The following is a 21,602-nucleotide window of genomic DNA, read 5'->3' as shown; positions in this document are numbered from 1 at the left end:
AAGGACTCTTGCCCTTGCTCCCTTCACTCCAGGGTAGTGTCTCAGCTCCTTGCCGAGCTGGATGGGCTGCACAGCACTCAGGATGTGTTTGTGATCGGAGCCACCAACAGACCAGATCTCCTGGACCCTGCCCTTCTGCGGCCTGGCAGGTGGTCCCCTTGTACTGCTTACCTCCACCTTCATTCTGTGCCTCCACCCCTCATGGCTGGGCTCCCTGAAACTTATACCTGCCTATCTCCCTAAAGATTTGACAAGCTGGTGTTTGTGGGGGCAAACGAGGACCGGGCCTCCCAGCTACGTGTTCTGAGTGCCATCACACGCAAGTATGCCCTGTTAAAAGAAGACTGCAAAGGGCTTGCGCCTTGGGATGCTTAGGGGATGCATGCAACATGCAGAATGAGCTGGTCAGCACTGGCTTTTGAGGGAGGAGGTGATGCCAACTCTGTTTCTTCCCGTATCCCACAACAGATTCAAGCTAGAGCCATCTGTGAGCCTGGTAAACGTGCTAGATTGCTGCCCTCCCCAGCTGACAGGTGCGGACCTCTACTCTCTCTGCTCTGATGCCATGACAGCTGCCCTCAAACGCAGGGTTCATGACCTGGAGGAAGGTGAGCCACTTGCCGGCCTGAGAGGTCAACCAGAAAGCCAGTGGGGAGCTGGGTGCACCTGAGTCCCAGCTACTTGAGAAGCTGAGGTAGGAGGATCGCTTGAGCCCAGGAGTTTGAGGCCAGCCTGGACAACACAGAGAGACCTCATCTCAAAAAAAAAAAAAAATGTTTAAGGAAAAGAAAACGAGTGGGAGACAAACCTAGTCCTGGATTTCAGAGGGAAGATCACTGACATCTAGGAGACCCTGAGCAGGAAGGCACCATCCCAGGGCTCTCCCCTGCCTGGGCATAGACCACAGCCTCTGTTCCCTAGCCGGGATGGGGAATCTGGCCTCACCTCCCACCTTGTCATCTCCAGGGCTGGAGCCAGGGAGCTCAGCACTGATGCTTACCATGGAGGACCTGCTGCAGGCTGCCGCCCGGCTGCAACCATCAGTCAGTGAACAGGAGCTGCTCCGGTACAAGCGCATCCAGCACAAGTTTGCTGCCTGCTAGGAGCCCCCCAGGGCCTGGGACCCCACTCAGCATGGCTGCAGGTACCTCGATAGCCCACAGAGAGATCTGGGAGGGAAGGGCTCCTCCTCAGGCTGCTGCCAACCCACCTGGAGGCCACCTCCCTCCAGGAGATCCTGGGGTGCAAAGTGGCATTGGGACAGCAGCAAGAGCTCAAGAGACATCTCCTGCCTACTTGCCCCTCCTTCCAGGCTGGCTTTAAGAGGAAGGCCCATCTGCTCAGGAGGAGGGCCAGGGCCTTGGGTTCTGGGGATTGGGCCCTAAGAGGGCTAGTTCTGTGGCTGAAAATAAAACGTGTCCCTCCCCCTACTGGTGGTGTGGCATGAAAGGTTGGAGTGGGAAAGAGCAGGGTTATGGGAGGAGTAAGCCCTGGGGGCGGGCGGGGGGCTGGGCATCGTGGGAGTCTGATCCTTCTGACATAAACATAAGGCATGCAGGAACTGAAAAAGGCACAGACTATATTGTTTACCCTCCATCTGCGTAACCCACATCCCTGCACCCCAGCTGTAGTCTGCTCTAGAGGCTGGCCCTAGTGTGGGGCTGCTGGTCCCGATCTTCAAGACAGAGCCTAGCAGTGCCTGGGTGGAGGCTTGTGGGAGCTGAGGCCACACTCAGTCTGTCCTCTTGAGCACGTGGATGAAGTAGCAGGGAACATAGGCTTGGCCTGGCTTGTAAGGCTTGAAGTCGCCCAGGACGCTGTGCTGGCACTTGCCCCCGAAGGCTGCTTGGAGCAACTCCGTGAAGGATGCCAGACAGTGTGGGTAGTAGGAGAGCCGGAACTTACTGTAACAGAGCCCCCAGCAACCATGAGGGCTGGTGACCTCAGCTTCCCCAACTACTGCCTCACCCCCACTGAGCCAAGTGGTACCTCAAGCCAGGAGAGCCATCCTGGCCAGCCCCCGGCACCTGCACTGTATAGTCCAGGGTCACCATGTGGGCCTTGTTGTTCACTATCAGCACTGATGTTGTGATGTCCTTGGTCAAGTCACTCTGTAGGTGGTGGGGCAGGCTGCGTTAGTCTCTGTAACCTACCTTGGGGCCACTGGACCCTCCCTCCACCCCACCCCCACCCCCAGAGGGCCCCACCTTATAGTAGATATTCTTCCCTGGGGGTGCACAGCCTGTGCTGAGGATGTGGTCGTAGTTGCGGTGATCAATGACCAGCAGGCCCCCTGCTCGCACCATGCTTGCAATGTTTTTCAGCGCCAGCCGGTGCTCACTCTGGTCCCCTGAGCGCCAGGCAGGGGCAGAAAGGCTCCATCTGCTCAGGGCCCCCAGCACCAGTCTCCCTCCCATCTCTCCCCTCCCCAGGGGTGCCAGAGCCAAATCAGAGAGAGGCAGAGAGTCTGCTTTGCAGAGCAGGTGCCCAGAGGTCTGTGAAAGGGGGTACAGCTCAAGGCGGGGGCCATGCCCAAGGCCACACCCTCTCTCACCTTTGCAGTCTGGCAAGTGAGCGAAACTGTTTCCAAGGCAGATGACAGCATCAAAGCCACCCTCTGCTGACTGGGGCACATCTTTGTCCAGAGTCATCCAGTTGGCTTCTTCAATGACTGGGGGCCAGGAAGGGAAAGAGGAATCAGGGAGGCACCATGGTACCAGTAGCAGCCACCTCCACCAAGTGCAGTCCTGCCTGGGATTCTTCTTAAGACACAAAAACTCCCCGTTCGGTTAGGGGAAGGAGAGAAGAGGGATCAAGGGAGGAGGAACCCTGGTTCGGAAGGAGGGCTCTGTGCTTATGGGCTTTTCTTTGAGGGGAGGGACAAGATGCCATAAACACAGTTAAAACCAGCTCTTCACACCCAGTGTCTCATTCTGGAGCTTAAGCCTTGCTTTTCAGAGAAATTACAGTAATTTTGCTGTCTCCCCGAGGAAATTTTGCTGTCTCCCCGAGGAAAACACAACACTCCACCCCCACCCCGACTTAAAGGAGCCCCAGGCAGAATGAACAGTATTCCTGGTGACCGGGCTGGGGGGGCCTGGCTAGACCTGCATACCCCACTTGTCGAAGGCGGGCTCGTGCCGCCGGTTCCAGCGCTCCTTAAGCGCATACTTCAGCATCTTGTCACTGGCATCCACACTTGTCACGCTGAAGCCCTCTTCCACCAGCATAATGGAGTCCACCCTGGGCAGGGCCAGTGGAGAGAGACAGAGAGGGGCAGTCAGGGGAGCCTGGGAGGGCCAGGAGACCCTGTGCCGGACACTTTTGTCTCCACTTCTCAGAGTCCATTCCTCTGCCTCCTCTCCCCAGGCCCTCTCAACTGACCTCACAAATCTATTTCCTATCACCACGAGGCAACTTTTTTTTTTTTAAGGCGTCTCTTCAGAGCTAAGCACTCTACAAATATGCAGTAATTCTCATGGCAATCCTGAGAGGTAAATAGTGTCATTCCCATTTGAGAGACAGACAAGCTGAGGCTCCTCTAAGTTAAAATAGGTGTGCACAAGAGGCAGCAGAACATGGTGGTTTAGAGCACAGGACAGACCTTAACCATCCCAGACCTGTTAGCTCCTCTTCACTGGATGTTGTATGAGGGACTTTTACTTTGCTGAGCCCTCACTTCCCCAGTAGTAAATGAGAGAGTATCACTGCTTAACCTTATGGGGCTTTGTGAGGGTTTGAAAAACTGATGTATCAAAAGCTCCTGGCACTGGCTTGACAGGTGCAAATGTTGAGCAATGTTAACTGTTAACACTGCCCAAGGCCGTCACAGGAGGAATATTTGGAGTCTGTCCGTGGCCCTGGCTCCACAGCCTCAAGGACGCTCACTTTTCTGCCCACAACCTCACTCACACTCAGTCTCCCTTCTCCGTGGCCTCTCCCTGAGCACCCCTGCCCCAACCCTTGGCCTCAGGGGGCACTCGCAGTGCCTGTTCTGCCGGGCAGGTACCTGCTCCTGGCCCTGGTGTCCCACCCATTCCAGACTGGCAAAGGCCGCCCCGACATGCCGGTCCTGTGGTTCTGCGGCTGCGAGGTACAGGCTGAGCCGGACTCCGATCTCATGCAACGCCCCCGGCCCCCTCCTGGGCTTACCCGGTGCCACAGGCCACGTCGAGCACCCGCTGGCAGCCGTGCTGTCGCAGCAGCCCGAGCAGCCATGCCTTGTACTCGGCGGTGCGGCTGCGGGTGTTCCCAATGTACAGCTGCCACACGCGCGCCGCCTCCCCGTCCGCGTACTGGTCCGGGAGCCCTTCGGCTGCCACCCCCAGGGAGCGGGTCCGGTACACGCTGTCCACCATCCTGCGCCGCGCCTGGCTCCGCAGTCACTCGCTCGGCACTTACAGCACAGGCACTTCAGGCGGCCGACCGCCCCACCCGGCCAATGGCAGGTAAGCGCGCGGACACGCCTCTGCTGGGCTTTGCGCCGGACGCCCGAGGCTGTACAGCTGCGGGGAGGGCACTGCCTTGCAATCCTGGGCTAGGTCCTTTTAGCCAGCCTGCGGACCCAGCCCTCTGTGCAATCCCACGGCAGGAGAGGACCCTCGGAATTCTCTGCCCACTTAAACTGGGTCTCCAGGAGAAGGCGAGAGGGGCCAGGAGAGGAGGGAGCAATGAGATTGCCACTCCATCCCCTCCTCCCAAGTTGGAAAGAGAGGAAGTAAAACCTCAGCTCCACAGAGCTGAGCGCCAGGCGGGCAGGACCGGACCGTTCCCAGCGAAGGAAGGCCTCAGCAGATCTAAACAAAGAATGTGCAGCCAAAGTGTGTGGGTCTAGCCAGCCGATGCAGGGAAGACAGGGGGAGTCTCTGGAGGTAAAGCTGGTCTGTCTACCCAAGCCCGGGGCGGAGCCGGGGCTGGAAGAATGCTTCCCGCCCACCTGGAGGCCAATGTGCCTCTGTCGTGTAGGTGACCATCAGGCTTTTCCCTGAGCTTCCTAAGGTGTAAGTTGGGCCTTGCTTCCAATTTCTGGATCACTGAGGACCCTTCTAAAGACCCTTTGCTGGCCGGGCGCGGTGGCTCACCCCTGTAATCCCAGCGCTTTGGGAGGCCAAGGTGGGTGGATCACCTGAGGTCAGCAGTTCGAGACCGTCCTGGCTAACACGATGAAACCCCGTCTCTGCTAAAAATACAAAAAAATTAGCCGGGCCATGGTGGCACTCGCCTGTAGTCCCAGCTACTCAGGAGGCTGAGCCAGGAGAATCGCTTGAACCCGGGAAGGCAGAGGTTGCAGTGAGCCGAGGGCACCACTGCACTCCAGCCTAGTGACAGAGCAAGACTCCGTCTCAAAAAAAAAAAAAAAAAAAAGGCCGGGTGCAGTGGCTCAAGCCTGTAATCCCAGCACTTTGGGAGGCTGAGACGGGCGGATCACGAGGTCAGGAGATCGAGACCATCCTGGCGAACACAGTGAAACCCCGTCTCTACTAAAAAAATACAAAAAACTAGCCGGGCGAGGTGGCGGGCGCCTGTAGTCCCAGCTACTTGGGAGGCTGAGGCAGGAGAATGGCGTAAACCCGGGAGGCGGAGCTTGCAGTGAGCTGAGATCCAGCCACAGCACTCCAGCCTGGGCAACAGAGCAAGACTCCATCTCAATAACAACAACAACAACAACAACAAAAAAAAACAAAACAACCCTCTGCTTTCACATGAGGCGGGAAAATAGCGTCTGGAGGCAGGGAACATAAGGCCAATTCACACTTCAGTTATAATGGGAAATATCCTCTCCATAGGTGTACACCCACCATTAATAACTTTGTAATTGTAACTTTACTTCATCCTCTTCATTTACATAGGGCATACCCCAAGAAGAGGGTATTTAAACTCACAAAAACTCTGTAACACGGCCTTCGAGCCCCTATGCTCATGATCGCTTGCTGTTGAGTGTACTTGCATTTTCAATGAAATCCTTCATTCTTTTCTTGCTTTGTTTGTGCATTTTGTCCAATTGTTTGTTTAAGATGCCAAGAACCTGGACACCCTCCATCATTAACATATTCTGATGAGCCAGCCAGGGGAAAGAGGTAAGCCCAAAAGTTTGGGATTCATTTTTCTCCCTTTCCTTTCTGCTCAATTACAGGGGCGCGCTCACACTTTCTTTCTTTCTTTCTCTCTTTCTTTCTTTCTCTCTCTCTCTCTCTCTCTCTCTCTCTCCTCCTTCAATTCCAACTTGGGACCCTTGGTGGGCAGCGCCTAAACATGGAAGCAACTGTAGGTTTTTTTTTTTTTTTTGAGACGGAGTCTTGCCCTGTCACCAGGCTGGAGTGCTGTGGCACAATCTCGGCTCACTGCAACCTCTGCCTCCCGGATTCAAGCGATTCTCCTGCCTCAGCATCCTGAGTAGCTGGGACTACAGGTGCATGCCATCACGCCCGGCTAATTTTTGTATTTTTAGTAGAGATGGGGTTTCACCATGTTGGTCAGGACAGTCTCGAACTGCTGACCTGGTGATCCGCCCGCCTCAGCCCCCCAAAGTGCTGGGATGACAGGTGTGAGCCACTGCGCCTGGCCTGCAACTGCAGGTTTCTGGCCATGGCCAGTGAAACTAGGGGTTTCCATGTGGAGAAGCCTAACTGCCACTGCCCGGTTCGCTTAAGGAATCTGGGTCTTTTTCATTTTTTTCCCTCTCTTTTTCAGTCTTACAGCGGCTATTTTCTAGTAACACCTTGGAAATTGAGGGCAATTGGCTGGGGTCACTCTCCGGTATTGCCTGAAGGTCTAGGAACAAATGGGAATAATTGCCCTGCCCTGAAGGGGTAAGGACTTTTTTTTTTTTTTTTAATTATTTCCACACTTGGTACCTGATTCCTACCTGCAGTGCAGGTCGGAGCAAACTCACACCTGTTTCAGGGGATTTAAACCTTCTTTTCTTATGATAAATTCTTCCCTTACATACTCTACTGGCTAAGGAAAAAAAAGACCCACCCGCATCCAGCTCTTACTACACTTCATGGCTATTCTTATAAAGTTCATAGCAGGCTCTGGAGGGAACGCATGCAAAGTGGCACCAGTGCCCACCTAAGTAACATCAGAGACACCTAGAACTCTAACATTGGACCCCCCAGGAGGACGCTCTGTTGGTCCTGCTCCGTGGGACCTCAAACTGCCAAAGGGGATGCCCTTGGCAGGGGTTTTGAGGTCTAGTGTTAAACCCTCCTTAGAATTTTCTCTCACAGGCCGGGCGCGGTGGCTCAAGCCTATAATCCCAGCACTTTGGGAGGCCGAGACGGGCGAATCACGAGGTCAGGAGATCGAGACCATCCTGGCTAACACGGTGAAACCCCGTCTCTAGTAAAAAAATACAAAAAACTAGCCAGGCGAGGTGGCGGGCGCCTGTAGTCCCAGCTACTCGGGAGGCTGAGGCAGGAGAATGGCGTAAACCCGGGAGGCGGAGCTTGCAGTGAGCTGAGATCTGGCCACTGCACTCCAGCCTGGGTGACAGAGCCAGACTCCATCTCAAAAAAAAAAAGAATTTTCTTTCACAGTTGCTATGCTGCTTGGCCCCCGAATCGTTTAGAATCTAAAGTTTATTGTCTAATGGGAAAGTGGGATGGTGTTGCATGCATCCAGGCTTTTGTGCTACTGTTCTAAGCAGGTGGCCTCGTTAACGGGTGATGCTCTCCTTTGGTACTGTTTGGCCCCAGTACTCCTTGGAGCCTGGGGAGGTTTAGCCTTTAAAAATCAAACTGTCCAGCACTTTGGGAGGCCAAGAAGGGTGGATCATGAGGTCAGGAGTTCAAGACCAGCCTGGCCAAGATGCTGAAACCCTGTCTCTACTAAAAATACAAAAATTAGCCAGGCATGATGGCACGCGCCTGTAATCCCAGCTACTCGGGAGGCTGAGTCAGGAGAATCGCTTGAACCTGGGTGGTAGAGGTTGCAGTGAGCCGAGATCATGCCACTGCCCTCCAGCTTGGGTGACACAGCAAGACTCTGTCTCAAAAAATAAGAATAATAATAAAAATGGCCGGGCGCGGTGGCTCAAGCCTGTAATCCCAGCACTTTGGGAGGCCGAGACGGGAGGATCACAAGGTCAGGAGATCGAGACCATCCTGGCTAACATGGTGAAACCCCGTCTCTACTAAAAATTACAAAAAACTAGCCGGGCGAGGTGGTGGGCACCTGTAGTCCCAGCTACTCGGGAGGCTGAGGCAGGAGAATGGCGTAAACCCGGGAGGCAGAGCTTGCAGTGAGCTGAGATCCGGCCACTGCACTCCAGTCCAGCCTGGGCGACAGAGCAAGACTCCGTCTCAAAAAAAAAAAAAAAATAATAATAATAATAATAATAATAATAAAATCAAACTGCTTTGGCCAGGCACAGTGGCTCACGCCTGTAATCCCAACACTGGGAGGTTGGGGCGGGCAGATCACCTGAGGTCAGGAGTTCAAGACCAGCCTGACCAACATGGAGAAACCCTGTCTCTACTGAAAATACAAAATTAATAAATTTTAATAATAAATTAATAAAAATAATAAAACTCAAATAAATAAATAAATAAAATAAAAATAAAACTGCCATGAAGACTGCTTTACCTGAAATTTTGGTTCACAGCCTTCCCTTGGATTATCCATTAGGGCAAAGTAAAACCGTCAAGCTTGTACTGCCATCTCATGGCTAACGTTCCAGATCTTCGTTTATGTGTGTGTATACATGTCTAGATGTATTTACTTATATATACACTTACTGTTATATGTTGTGTCTACCAAATTGACTTATAAGTAAAAGAGGGCTTGGCCAGGCGTGGTGGCTCACACTTGTAATCCCAGCACTTTGGGAGGCTGAGGCGGGAGGCTCATGAGGTCAGGAGTTCGAGACCAGCCTGATCAACATGGCGAAACCCTGTCTCTACTAAAAATACAAAAATTAGCCAGGCATGGTGGTGGGCCCCTGTAATCCCAACTACCCGGGAGGCTGAGGCAGGAGAATCACTTGAACTCAGGAGGCAGATGTTGCAGTGAGCTGAGGTCGCACCATTACACGCCAGCCTGGGTGAGAGAGCAAGACTCCTATCTCAAAAAAAAAAAGGCGGACTCATAAATTAAGTAAATATGTCTAAATAATTTTCAAGTTCACTTAAATATAACTTTACTAAACTAGCCAGCTTTAAAATTATTGGGGGAATAAAAATTAAAAGGCCTTCAGATTTGTCAGCATAGGTTTTGTCTAAATTTTATGTTTGTCCTTGCTAGATATATATATATATAGGTATATATATAGATATATATATAGATATATATAGATATATATATATAGATATATATAGATATATAGATATATAGATATATATATATATAGATATATAGATTTTTTTTTTTTTGAGACCGAGTCTCGCTCTGTCGCCCAGGCTGGAGTGCAGTGGCAGCTCACTGCAAGCTCCGCCACCCGGGTTCACGCCATAGGCGCCCGCCACCACGCCCGGCTAATTTTTTTTGTATTTTAGTAGAGACGGGGTTTCACCTTGTTAGCCAGGATGGTCTCGATCTCCTGACCTCGTGATCTGCCCGTCTCGGCCTCCCAAAGTGCTGGGATTACAGGCTTGAGCCACCGCGCCCAGCCTGTCCTTGCTAGATATTTAAAAATGTAAGTGTTATGGCCGGGCGCAGTGGCTCACGCCTGTAATCCCTGCACTTTGGGAGGCCGAGGCGGGCGGATCACGAGGTCAGGAGATCGAGACCATCCTGGCTAACACGGTGAAACCCCGTCTCTACTAAAATACAAAAAATTAGCCGGGCGCGGTGGCAGGCGCCTGTAGTCCCAGCTACTCGGGAGGCTGAGGCAGGAGAATGGCGCGAACCCGGGAGGCGGAGCTTGCAGTGAGCCGAGATGGTGCCACTGCACTCCAGCCTGGGCAACAGAGTGAAGACTCCGCCTCAAAAAAAAGAAAGAAAGAAAGAAAAAAAATGTAAGTGTTAATTCAAGTTGAGAGCTTGGAGTTGCCTGCCTCCATTGAGATAAATGCATATCTGATTGCTTCCTCTGGAGAGACTAATCAGAAACTCAAAAGAATGCAACTGTTTGTCTCCCACCTGTGATCTGAAAGCTCCCAAGCCTCCTCACCTCCAGTTGTCCCACCTTTCTGGACCAAACCAATGTTTGTTTTACATACGGTTTAGTTTTTGTTTTTTGAGATGAAGTCTCTCTCTGTCACCCAGGCTAGAGTGAGTGATGCCATCTCGGCTCACTGCAACCTCCGCCTCCTGGGTTCAAGTTGTTAGAAATGCTTGTTCCCCGGAGGCTGCGCGCAGTGACTCATGCCTGTAATCCCAGCACTTTGGGAGGCCGAGGCAGGCAGATCACCGGAAGTCAGGAGTTCCAGACCAGCCTGCCCAACATGGAGAAACCCTGTCTCTACTAAAAATGCAAAAAATTACCTGGGCATGGTGGCGCCTACCTGTAATCCTAGCTACTCAGGAGGCTGAGGCAAGAGAATCGCTTGAACCCGGGAGGCAGAGGTTGCGGTGAACCGAGATCGCGCCATTGCACTCCAGCCTGGGCAACAAGAATGAAACTCCGTCTCAAAAAAAAAAAAAAAAAAAAAGTTGGCCGGGCGGGGTGGCTCACGCCTGTGATCCCAACACTTTGGGAGGCTGAGGCAGGCGGATCACGAAGTCAGGAGATTGAGACCATCCTGGCTAACATGGTGAAACCCCGTCTTTACTAAAAAAAAAAAAAAAATTAGCCGGGTGTGGTGGCGCGTGCCTGTTATCACAGCTACTGGGGAGGCTGAGGCAGGAGAATGGCACGAACCCAGGAGGCGGAGCTTGCAGTGAGCCGGGATCACACCACTGCACTTCAGCCTGGGTAACAGAGCGAGACTCTGTCTCAAAAAATAAATTAATTAAAAAAAAATAAAAAAATAAATGCTTGTTCCCCAGTGCCGTAAAGAAATAGCACTTGAACTTAAATTTAATTCCCTCAGCAAGGCCATTTTTACTTTCTGCAGAAAGGGTACCCTCGCCAGCAGTTCTGCCATGAGAGTACACCAAACAAAGTAGACAGGGTCATTTATACCTGACGTGTCCACTTACTGCTGTGTCCGGTTTCCATTGGCTGGAATGGGACCTCACATTCTGTATTTGTCCCTATTGGCTAGCAACTTAGAACTTTTTTTAAAGATGCAAAGGCAGAGGAGAACAAAGGAAGGAGGATGTAACTTGTGGAATGCTGAGAAAGGTAAAAACACCTTCATATAAGAAAGAGAAACAGGCTATGACCTAATGCTTGCTTGTACCAGTATAAGCATGCCAGGGCAAATATTTAGGCTGAATTGTGGGAGCTAAGAACATAAAGTACATTGATTTATTAATTACAGCTAGCAGATATTTAAGAATGTTACTACAGGTCTTTGAATAAATTTTGCTTCTAAGAGAAGTTACTATTTATTCCTAATTAGATGGGGAGGAAAGTCTTTGAAGAGGAACCTCTACTTTTTACAATAGCAATTCTCCTGCCTCAGCCTCCCAAGTATACGGGTGCTCGCCACCACGCCTGACTAATTTTTATATTTTTAGTAGAGACGGGGTTTCACCATGTTGGCCAAGCTGGTGTCTAACTCCAGACTTCAGGTGATCCGCTCACCTCAGCCTTCCAGAGTGCTGGGATCACAGGTTTGAGCCACCGCACCTGGCCAAGGATGGCATCTTTGATGTGAATAAGCTTTTCCCAAATGCACAGATTAAGACTTCTACTGTCATAAAACTCTTGTCTTTCAATATTTTTTCTTGCTTATGCCTCTGAACAATAAAAGTGGAAAAGGCATCTGTTATGTGCACTAATGGGGTGTACTTTTATTTGTGAAGGAGTTTGGAGACAACTTTATAGATGGATAACCTTATACTTTAATAGATAAAAAATGAAGGCCCAGTATAGGTAAAAAACTTTAGTGAGGCCGGGCATGAGCATGGTGGCTCACGCCTGTAATCCCAGCACTTTGGGAGGCCGAGGCAAGCGGATCACCTGAGGTCAAGAGGTTGAGACCAGCTGGCCAATGTGGTGAAACCCCATCTCTACTAAAATAAATAAATAAATAAATAAATAATTAAAAAGTAGCTGGGCATGGTGGCGCGCCTGTAATCCCAGTTACTCGGGAGGCTGAGGCATGAGAATCACTTGAACCTGGGAGGCAGAGGTTGCAGTGAGCCAAGATCGTGCCACTGCACACTCCAGCCCGTGCCACAGAGCGAGACTTGGTCTCAAAAAAAAAAAGTATTCCTCATGATGGCTTCTATAGTAAATTCTACTGTAAAGGCTACAAGTTACACAATAGACTTTAAATTCTCTTGTGAAAGTTATGATAGAATTGGCTAAACAGAGAAGTATCTGTGCAACTGCTGACACTTGTGGCCTATGGAGAAATACATCACCTGAAGATTATAGAAATTCGTTGGTACGGAATTAACAGAGGGACTGCTTAGTCAAGTGAGTAAACTTTTTTTTTAAAGACAGAGTTTCGCTCTTGTTCCCCAGGCTGGAGTGCAATGGCACCATCTCGGCTCACCGCAACCTCTGCCTCCCGGGTTCAAGCAATTCTCCTGCCTTAGCCTCCCGAGTAGCTGGGACTACACGCATGCACCACCACACCTGGCTAATTTTGCACTTTTAGTAGACCAACATTCTCCATGTTGGTCAGGCCGGTCTTGAACTCCCAACCTCAGGTAATCTGCCCGCCTTGGCCTCCCAAACTGCTGAGATTACAGGCGTGAGCCACCGCACCCGGCCATGAGTAAATGCTTTATCTAGCTCATTATTTGATCTATGTGATTTTAGGTGGTTTGGTTTATAGGGAACCTGGGTAAGGAGCATACTCCAAACTCTTGGCATCATCCTCCCAATAGTCAGAATAATAATATCCCTGGTGTGCTGTATTCTCTCAAATGTTTTAAATGCTTGCATGCAGCCATCTCTAGAATGTCAAATGATCTTTCTTCAACTGGAATAACAGGAGCTAAAAAAATGTGCAACCATGAGGACATCGTAACCTATAATTGATGTGCTGAGATCGGAAACCCAAAATGATGGTAACTGAGAGTGGCGTTAAGGCCCTAAGTTTTGGTCACACTCTCACCTAAATGACAGCCTAACCAAAAAGGGGGAATTTTTTAAACAAAATTATGGGAGGCCATTGTTTTAGACTAGGCTCATGCACTAGGCCCCAACAAACCAAACCAAAATGGAGTCGCTCATGCTAGGACTTTAAGGAAACACATAGATTCTAAAACAGACCAGGTTTAATTTTTTCTCTTCTGCAAATCTCTATGACAAACATTTCTTTCTTTTTTTTTTTTTTTTTCTGAGACGAGTCTCACTCCCTCGCCCCCAAGGCTGGAGGGCAGTGGCGCAATCTCAGCTCACTGCAACCTCCACCTCCCAGGTTGGAGCAATTCTTCTGCCTCAGCCTCCCGAGTAGCTGGGATTCCAGGTGTGCACCACCACGCCCCGCTAATTTTTTTGTATTTAGTAGAGACAGGGTTTCACCATGTTGGCCGGGCTGATCTTGAACTCCTGACCTCGTGATCCACCCACCTCGGCCTCCCTAAGTGCTGGCATTACAGGTATGAGCCACTGCGCCTGGTTGATATAACAAATATTTCTAACAGCATAGGTATCCACCCCCTGCAGTTCCCATTAAATGTTTTAACTAAATTCATTTCCTCTTGCCTAGAGACCATCAGGCTTCAGCTGATCATGCAACAAAGGTTCCAGCCAGTTCCAGGTGAGGACACCAGCCCTGGCCCTCAAAAAGCTACCCTGCCTCCACTAGACAGAGCAGGGTGAGAGTTCCACGATCCCCAATATGTAGGGACCGTCCCCAAAGCCAGCATGAAGCAGTTACAGAAAAAAGATCATGTGTCCCTCTGTCTCCCATAAAGATTGATGGAGATCACATCTCAGGGGGCAGATGAGGCAGGAAAATAGGGTCTGGAGGCAGGGAACATAAGGCCAATTCACACTTCAGCTGTAACAGGAAATATCCTCTCCCTAGGGCATACATCGTTAATAACTTTGTAATTGTAACTTTACTTCATCCTCTTCATTTACATAGGGTGTTCCCCAAGTAGAGGGTATTTAAACTCACAAAAATTCTGTAACAGGGCTTTTGAGCCCCTTTGCTCATGCTCACTCCCATACTGTGGAGTGTACTTTCACTGTCTTTTTTTTTTTTCTTTTTTTTGAGATGGAGTCTCCCTCTGTCGCCCAGGCTGGAGTGCAGTGGCATGATCCTGGTTCACTGCAACCTCCACCTCCTGGGTTCACGCCATTCTCCTGCCTCAGTCTCCCGGGTAGCTGGAACTACAGGCACCTGCCACCATGCCTAACTAATTTTTTGTATTTTTAGTAGAGACGGCGTTTCACCATATCAGCTAGGATGGTCTGGATCTCCTGACCTCGTGATCCGCCTGCCTCAGCCTCCCAAAGTGCTGGGATCACAGGCGTGAGCCATCGCACCCGGCTCATTTTCAATAAAACCCTTCATTCCTTCCTTGATTTGTTTATTTTGTCCAATTTTTTGTTCAAGATGCCAAGAACCTGGACACCTTCCACTGTTAACACACGGACAAAGTCCGGGGCCGGGAATGGGGGTGCTTGGTGTCCTTGCTATTCTTTTTTCTTTCTTTCTTTCTTTTTTTTTTTTTTGAGATGGAGTTTTGCTCTTGTTGCCCAGGCTGGAGTGCAATGGCACAATCTTGGCTTACTGCAAACTCCACCTCCCGGGTTCAAGCGATTCTCCTGCCTCAGCCTCCCAAGTAGCCGGGATTATAGGCATGCACCACCATGCCCAGCTAATTTTTTTTTTTTAATCTTTTTACCAGCTAATTTTTTGTATCTGTAGGATCAGAGTGAGCCCAGGGTTTCACCTTGGGGTTTCACCATGTTGGTCAGGCTGGTCTCGAACTCCCGACCTCAGGTGATCTGCCCACCTTGGCCTCCCAAAGTGCTGGGATTACAGGCGTAAGCCATCACACCCAGCCGTGTCCTTGCTATTCTGTGGCTCACCATCATCATAAATTCATTGTTTGGTTTGGTTAGTATATGTTCACCAGAGAAGACAGTTTCCCCTCCCAGATTTCTCTCCCAAAGATAAGACTCTGGACAGAAAGTAGATTCAGGTAGATGTCACCCAACCTCTCCGTACCCTGCCCATCTTTGTTCTGGCTTCAGAAAGTGAATTAGGGAATTTAGAACAAAGGAGCCTCCTCTCCACTAACCCTTTTATTGTCTATAGAATCTCAGAGCTGGAGGAACCCCAAAGACGTGTAATCATTCTTAACTGTTTATTTTTAGCACACAGACTGCCTTGAATGGGGCTGTCCATGCCCAAGTAATGAAACCTTGGGCTCACTCTGATCCTACAGATGCATCTTTGGCAACAGGTTTAGAAAGCCTGGATTGGGGCCGGGCATGGTGGCTCATGCCTGTAATCCCAGCATTTTGGGAGGCTAAGGCAACGGATCACCTGAGGTCAGGGGTTCGAGATCAGCCTGGCCAACATGGCAAAACATCATCTCTACTAAAAAATACAAAAATTAGCTGGGCGTGGTAGCAGGTGCCTGTAATCCTAGCTATTCAGAAGGCTAAGGCAGGGAGAATTGCTTGAACCTGGGAAGCAGAGGGTGCAGTGAGCTGAGATTGTGCCACTGCACTCCAGCCTAGGTGACAGAATGAGACTTTGTCTCAAAAAAAAAAAAAAAAAGGCCGGGCGCGGTGGCTCAAGCCTGTAATCCCAGCACTTTGGGAGGCCGAGGTGGGTGGATCATGAGGTCAGGAGTTCGAGACCAGCCTGACCAACATGGTGAAACCCCATCTCTACTTAAAAACAAAAATTAGCCAGGTGTGATGGCATGTGCCTATAATCCCAGCTACTCAGGAGACTGGGGCAGGAAAACTGCTTGAACCTGGGAGGCAGAGGTTGCAGTGAGCCAAGATCATGCCACTGCACTCCAGCCTGGATGACAGAGTGAGACTCTGTCTCAAAAAAAAAAAAAAAAAAAAAAAGAAAAAAGAAAAAAAAAGAAAAGAAAGAAAGAGAAAGAAAAAAAGTCTGGAGAATGAAGAGTGATATTAAATTGGAATAATAACCAAGATGATACGGGAATAATTTCTTTGTCACTGTCTACAAATGAATTGGCTATATATACAATATTTGAAACGTTAAGTGGCTTATGTCAATTTATTATTTTTCCCTTTATTATTACTTTCTTTTCCATTTGTTTTGTGCGGGAAAGGAATGCTGAAGGAGGTAATAGGGTCACTCTTTTTTGAATTTAAATTTTTTTTTTTTTAAACAAGGTCTTGCTTTGTCACCTAGGATGGAACACAGTGGTGTGATCATAGCTCACTGCAGCCTTGAACTTGCAGGCTCAAGCAATCTTCCCACCTCAGCCTCCTGAGTAGCTGCCATTATGGGGGTGCGCCACCATACCTGGCTTTTTTTTTTTTTGGTAGAGATGGGGTCTCACTATGTCGCCCAGGCTTGTTTCAAACTCCTGGACTCAGCGATCCTCTTGTCTCAGCCTCCCAAAGTGCCTGGATTACAGGCATAAACCACCTCCCCTGGCCTGTTTGAACTCTTGTTTACAAATTATTCATTGATATTTCAGTAGGTAGAATATTGTATCTAATTATATCTATTGTATCTTCTTTAATTATTGCCAAAATGTACCAAATAATTGCAATCCTTCATCTATAAAGTGTCCATGTCCTGACCACTAAAATATATTAAAACTCCTTTTTATTTTACTTAATTCGTCTCCATAAATTTTATTTTATTTTTGTAGTGACATAGTCTCACTTTGTTATCCAGGCTGGTCTCAAACTCCTGGGCTCAAGCAATCCACCTGCCTCAGTTTCCCAAAGTGCTGGGATTACAGGCATGACCACCATGCCTGGCCATCTCTCTGTAAATTGTAGGTGACCCAAATCTGAGGCCCTGGGCCACAGAAAAGATCACAGAATATAAATCAATTTACTGTTTGACTTCATTGAAAATAATAATAGGTCCAGCCTGGCCAACATGGTGAAATCCTGTCTGTACAAAAAATACAAAAATTAGCCGGGTGTGGTGGCGCACACCTGGAATCTCAGCTACTCGGGAAGCTGAGGCAGGAGAATCACTTGAACCTGGGAGGTAGAGGTTGCAGTTAGCTGAGATCACACCACTGCACTTCCCTGGGCGACAGAGTGAGACTCAGTCTCAAAAAAGAAAAAAAAGAAAAAAGAAAAGAAAATAAGAACATTTAAAATACGGACACATTATTTGGAATTGGCTGAAAATACTAAATTCTTCATTCCCAAACGTATGACATGTTTGCAAAAAGACTTCATCTTGGGAATGTGGCTATAACTGGACTAATTCCAAGTCCTACTTGAGGACACATTAAAATCCTGCAATTGTGAACTATGTAGATACAATAACTGCAAATGGGAGACATCCTGGTTGTTTTGATGTTTTTTTTTTAAGACAGAGTCTCACTGTGTTGCCCAGGCTGGAGTGCAGTGGTGCATTCTCGGCTCACTGCAAGCTCCACCTCCCAGGTTCATCCGATTCTCCTGCCTCAGCCTCCCGAGTAGCTGGGACTACAGGCGCCCACCACCACGCCCAGCTAACTTTTTGTATTTTTAGTAGAGACAGGGTTTCACCGTGTTAGCCAGGATGGTCTCAATCTCCTGATCACGAGGTCAGGAGTTCGAGACCAGCCTGGTTGATATGGTGAAATTCCATCTCTACTAAAAAGTACAAAAATTAGCCAGGCATGGTGGTGTGTGCCCATAGGTCCCAGCTACTCAGGAGGTGGAGGTTGCAGAGAGCTGAGATCGTGCCACTACACTGTAGCCTAAGTGACAGAGTGAGACTCCATCTCAAAAAAAAAAAAAAAAAAAAAAAAAAGGCGGTTTTACGGAGTGCTAACCTCCAGTAAGATCTCTTCAGTACACACAGATCGGTTCACTGAGCTATTATTATTCAACATAAAAATGATATGCTATTTCAGGCCCTGATAACAGGCTAAGCATTGTTTATTGAAACAGGTGATGTAGCACACACCATCACATCTAAAACACCAAGACTGGGCTGGTGAGTCCAGGTGACCCTTGAACAACTTGGGGGTTAGAGGCCCCAACTCCCCACACAGTTGGAAATCCAGGTGTATCTTTTTTTTTTTTTTTGAGACCGGGTCTTGCTCTGCTAACCAGGCTAGAGGTGCAATGGCATGATCTCAGCTCACTGAAACTTCCACCTCCTGTGCTTAAGTGATCCTCCCACCTCAACCTCCCAAGTAGCTAAGACCACAGGAATGCACCACCGTGCCTGGCTAATTTTTCTATTTTTTTGTAGAGATGGGTTTTTGCCATGTTGCCCAGGCTGGTCTCAAACTCCTGAGTTCGAGAGATCTGCATGCCTCAGCCTTTCAAAATGCTGGGATTACAGGCATGACCCACTGTGCCCGGCCCCGACATATAACTTTTGACTCCCCAAAAATTCAATTACTAAGAACCTACCATGGACCAGAACCCTTACCTATAACATAAAATCGATAATACATATCTTTTTTTTGAGAGACAGACCAAGTCTTACTCTGTTGCCCAGGCTGGAGTGCAGTGGCGTGATCTTGGCTTACTGCAGCCTCTGCCTCCTGGGTTCAAGCAATTCTCCTGCCTCAGCCTCCCAAGTAGCTGGGATTACAGGCGTGCATCACCACATAGGCTAATTTTTGTATTTTCAGTAGAGACGGGGTTTCACCATGTTGGCCAGGCTGGTCTTGAACTCCTGACCTCAGGTGATCTGCCCGCCTCAGCCTCCCAAAGTACTGGGATTACAGGGGTGAGGTACCGCGCCCGGCCAGTAACACATACCTTGTATGCGTATTATATAGTGTAATCTTACATTAAAGCTATAGAGGCTGGGTGCGGTGGCTCATGCCTGTAATCCCAGCACTTTGGGAGGCTGAGGCAGGTGGATCATGAGGTCAGGAGATCGAGACCATCCTGGCTAACATGGTGAAACCCCGTCTCTACTAAAAAATACAAAAAACTAGCCAGGCGAGGTGGCGGGCGCCTGTAGTCCCAGCTACTCGGGAGGCTGAGGCAGGAGAATGGCGTAAACCCGGGAGGCAGAGCTTGCAGTGAGCTGCGATCCGGCCACTGCAGTCCAGCCTGGGAGAGCGAGACTCCGTCTCAAAAAAGAAAAAAAAAAAAAATGCGCTCTTCTTTCAAGATCAAAAAATAAGGGGAATTTTGTTCATACTTGGAACTATAGTGGTGTAGGGCTGCAGTCAACATCTGGACAGCATAAGTCTCCACACTAGAGGGGAGTGTGGGGCTCCCATTCACAGGACAAACCTCATGGGTTTGCAGATTTATGAGATAATTTTCTGGCAGGCATTCAGTCAAGTGTCTTATTCTAACAAATGTAATTAAAACAATTTTCTCTTTTTTTTTTTTTTTTTTTGTAGACGGAGTCTCACTGTCACCCAGGCTGGAATGCAGTGGCAGGAGGTTCAAGCAATTCCCCTGCCTCAGCCTCCCAAGTAGCTGGGATTACGGATGCATGCCACCACACCAGGCTAATTTTTGTATTTTAGTAGAGATGGGGTTTCACCAAGTTGGCCAGGTTGGTCTCGAACTCCTGACCTCAGGTGATCCACCCGCCTGAACCTCCCAAAGAGATGGGATTACACGTGTGAGCTCCCACACCCGGCAAAACAATTTTCTGACAGATGGAAGTTGAAGTCGTGAAGAGCATCTTTTCCTAACTTGCATAAAGATCTATGGAAATGCCACCTAGCAGTCTCTAAGTAAGGAGAGGACCCTGCCTCGTAGGACCTGCCCTTTCAAATGAATACGGAAGCCCTGATGCAGCACTCCTGAGATTTTACTATCTGAGCCTGTTTTTTTTCCCCCGAGTTTTGCCTGTTGCCCAGGCTGGAGTGTAATGGCATGATCTCGGTTCACTGCAACCTCCGCCTCCCAGGTTCGAGTCATTCTTCTGCCTCAGTCTCCTGAGTAGTTGGGATTACAGGCATGCACCACCATGCCCAGCTAATTTTTTGTAACTTTAGAGACGGGGTTTTACCATGTTGGCCAGGCTGGTCTCGAACTCCTGATCTCGTGATCCACCAGCCTTGGGCTCCCAAAGGGCTGGAATTACAGGCATGAATCGCCACGCTCGGTCATCTGTGGTTCTTTTAATCATTGAACTGGAAAAAACTGGCCTTGTGGTCTGTCCATCAGTCCTCATGGTTCTAGTTGATGGAAGTCTCCAACAGAGATGGAGCCATTCTGCTGTTTATGTTTCTGAGGACAAGACCTTGACCCAATGTAAATTCATTGAAGTCCTTCCCCCTCTTAGGACAACACCCTGGGTTTATCTTGGTGAAGTGAGTTCTAGCTGCCTCTTCTTAAGGACCGTGAGAGATGTTTGCTAAGCATGCAGACTCCCAGTTCTCAACCCAGCAAGTCTGAGATAGGCCCAGACATCTGTATGTTTAGCAAGTGTTCTAGGCGACTATCATGTCCAGGTGAGTTGAGTTCAGAATTGTGTTCTAATGAGGCTTCTGATAGGACTGAAATCAGGTTAACTTGAGCGCAGGCAGTACATACCCTTACCTGATTATACCTGTGCCCTATACATTTATACAAATAGAAAACTTTTAAAAACAGAGGTTCTTTTTACAGTTTCACACTTTATTACAGGCAGGTTTTCTGTTTCATTTTGTTTCTTGAGACAGGGTCTCAGTCTGTTACCCAGGCTGGAGTGCAGTGATGTGATCAGTGTAAGTATCCACACTTAAGGGGAATGCGAATGGGAGACATCCTGGTTGTTTTGGTGTTTTATTCGCTTTTTAGAGATGAGGGTCTGTGTTGCTCAGGCTGGACTGGAACTTCTGGACTCAAGTGATCCTCTCAAGCCACCTCCCAAGTAGCTGGGACTACAGGCATGCACTGCACATGGCTTGTGTTTTGATTCAGAACAGGTAGAAATTCATCTGTATGAATTTCTGGGTATCAGGTAAATTAATTTCTACCTGTTCTGAATCAAAACAAAAACAAGTCATGGATGGGAAGGGGTATAGGAAAGTGGGAGGCAACACCCAAGTTCGAAAAGACTTGTGTGGTGGGGAGAAAAGCCGCACGCCTGTAATTCCAAAACGTTGGGAGGCCGAAGTGGGAGGACTGCTTGAGCCCAGGAGTGTGAGACCAGCCTGGGCAACATAGCAAAACCCCATCTCTACAAAAAAGAAAAAGAAAACAAAACAAAAAACAGAAAAAATAGTCTGGGCATGGTGGCTCATGCCTGTAATCCCAGCACTTTGGGAAGCCAAGGCAGGTGGATCACCTGAGGTCAAGAGTTTGAGACCAGCCTGACCAATATGGTGAAACCCTCTCTCTACTAAATATACAAAAATTAGCCAGGCATGGTGGCACGCATGTGTAGTCCCAGCTACTCGGGAGGCTGAGACAGAATTACTTGAACCCGGGAGGTGGAGGTTGCAGTGAGCCAAGATTGCACCACTGCACTCCAGTCTGGGTGACAGAGTGAGACTCCAGCTCA

The 21,602-nt window shown here is 49.1% G+C and overlaps 2 protein-coding genes across 18 annotated transcripts in view; one reads left to right on the top strand and one right to left on the bottom strand.

The window, feature by feature from the left end:
* The window catches only part of PEX6 (peroxisomal biogenesis factor 6), a 31,121-nt gene extending 14,324 nt beyond the window's left edge, over positions 1-16,797 (top strand). Inside the window, exons 14-20 of one of the 17 annotated variants that reach the window (XR_005243028.2) lie at positions 33-149; positions 246-323; positions 469-608; positions 967-1,144; positions 4,043-4,448; positions 6,015-6,077; positions 13,716-16,797. Coding sequence is in view for 5 of the 17 variants with exons in the window: in XM_073005995.1 (XP_072862096.1) it covers positions 33-149; positions 246-323; positions 469-608; positions 967-1,103 (472 nt within the window). In the remaining 12 variants the exon portion in view is untranslated. Of the gene's footprint in view, positions 1-32; positions 150-245; positions 324-468; positions 609-966; positions 1,431-2,562; positions 2,910-4,042; positions 7,627-12,520 lie in introns of those variants that run through there. The other 16 variants (XR_012089165.1, XR_012089161.1, XR_012089166.1 and 13 more) reach the window with 16 other exon arrangements.
* On the bottom strand, positions 1,560-4,391 carry GNMT (glycine N-methyltransferase). Its single transcript, XM_007972528.3, has 6 exons — positions 4,153-4,391; positions 3,116-3,243; positions 2,555-2,671; positions 2,208-2,350; positions 1,990-2,111; positions 1,560-1,904 (listed from the first exon to the last, which is right to left on the bottom strand). Exons 1-6 carry the CDS (start codon positions 4,356-4,358, stop codon positions 1,733-1,735), a joined length of 888 nt encoding a protein of 295 aa, XP_007970719.1. The 5' UTR covers positions 4,359-4,391; the 3' UTR covers positions 1,560-1,732.
* Positions 16,798-21,602: the final 4,805 nt, after the last annotated feature.

This window comes from Chlorocebus sabaeus, chromosome 17, assembly GCF_047675955.1.
Source record: "Chlorocebus sabaeus isolate Y175 chromosome 17, mChlSab1.0.hap1, whole genome shotgun sequence".
In the NCBI taxonomy this organism is placed as follows: Eukaryota; Metazoa; Chordata; class Mammalia; order Primates; family Cercopithecidae; genus Chlorocebus; species Chlorocebus sabaeus.
The sequence above is the reverse complement of the archived record's forward strand: the minus strand, read 5'-3'. Positions and strand labels throughout refer to the sequence as shown.

Coding starts and splice junctions, on each gene's coding strand:
- GNMT (XM_007972528.3), bottom strand. CDS start 4,358: ATGGTGGACAGCGTGTACCGGACCCGCTCCCTGGGGGTGGCAGCCGAA. Junction 3,244..4,152: donor GACGTGGCCTGTGGCACCGG/GTAAGCCCAGGA, acceptor GGCCCTGCCCAG/GGTGGACTCCATTATGCTGG. Junction 2,112..2,207: donor GGAAGAATATCTACTATAAG/GTGGGGCCCTCT, acceptor CACCACCTACAG/AGTGACTTGACCAAGGACAT.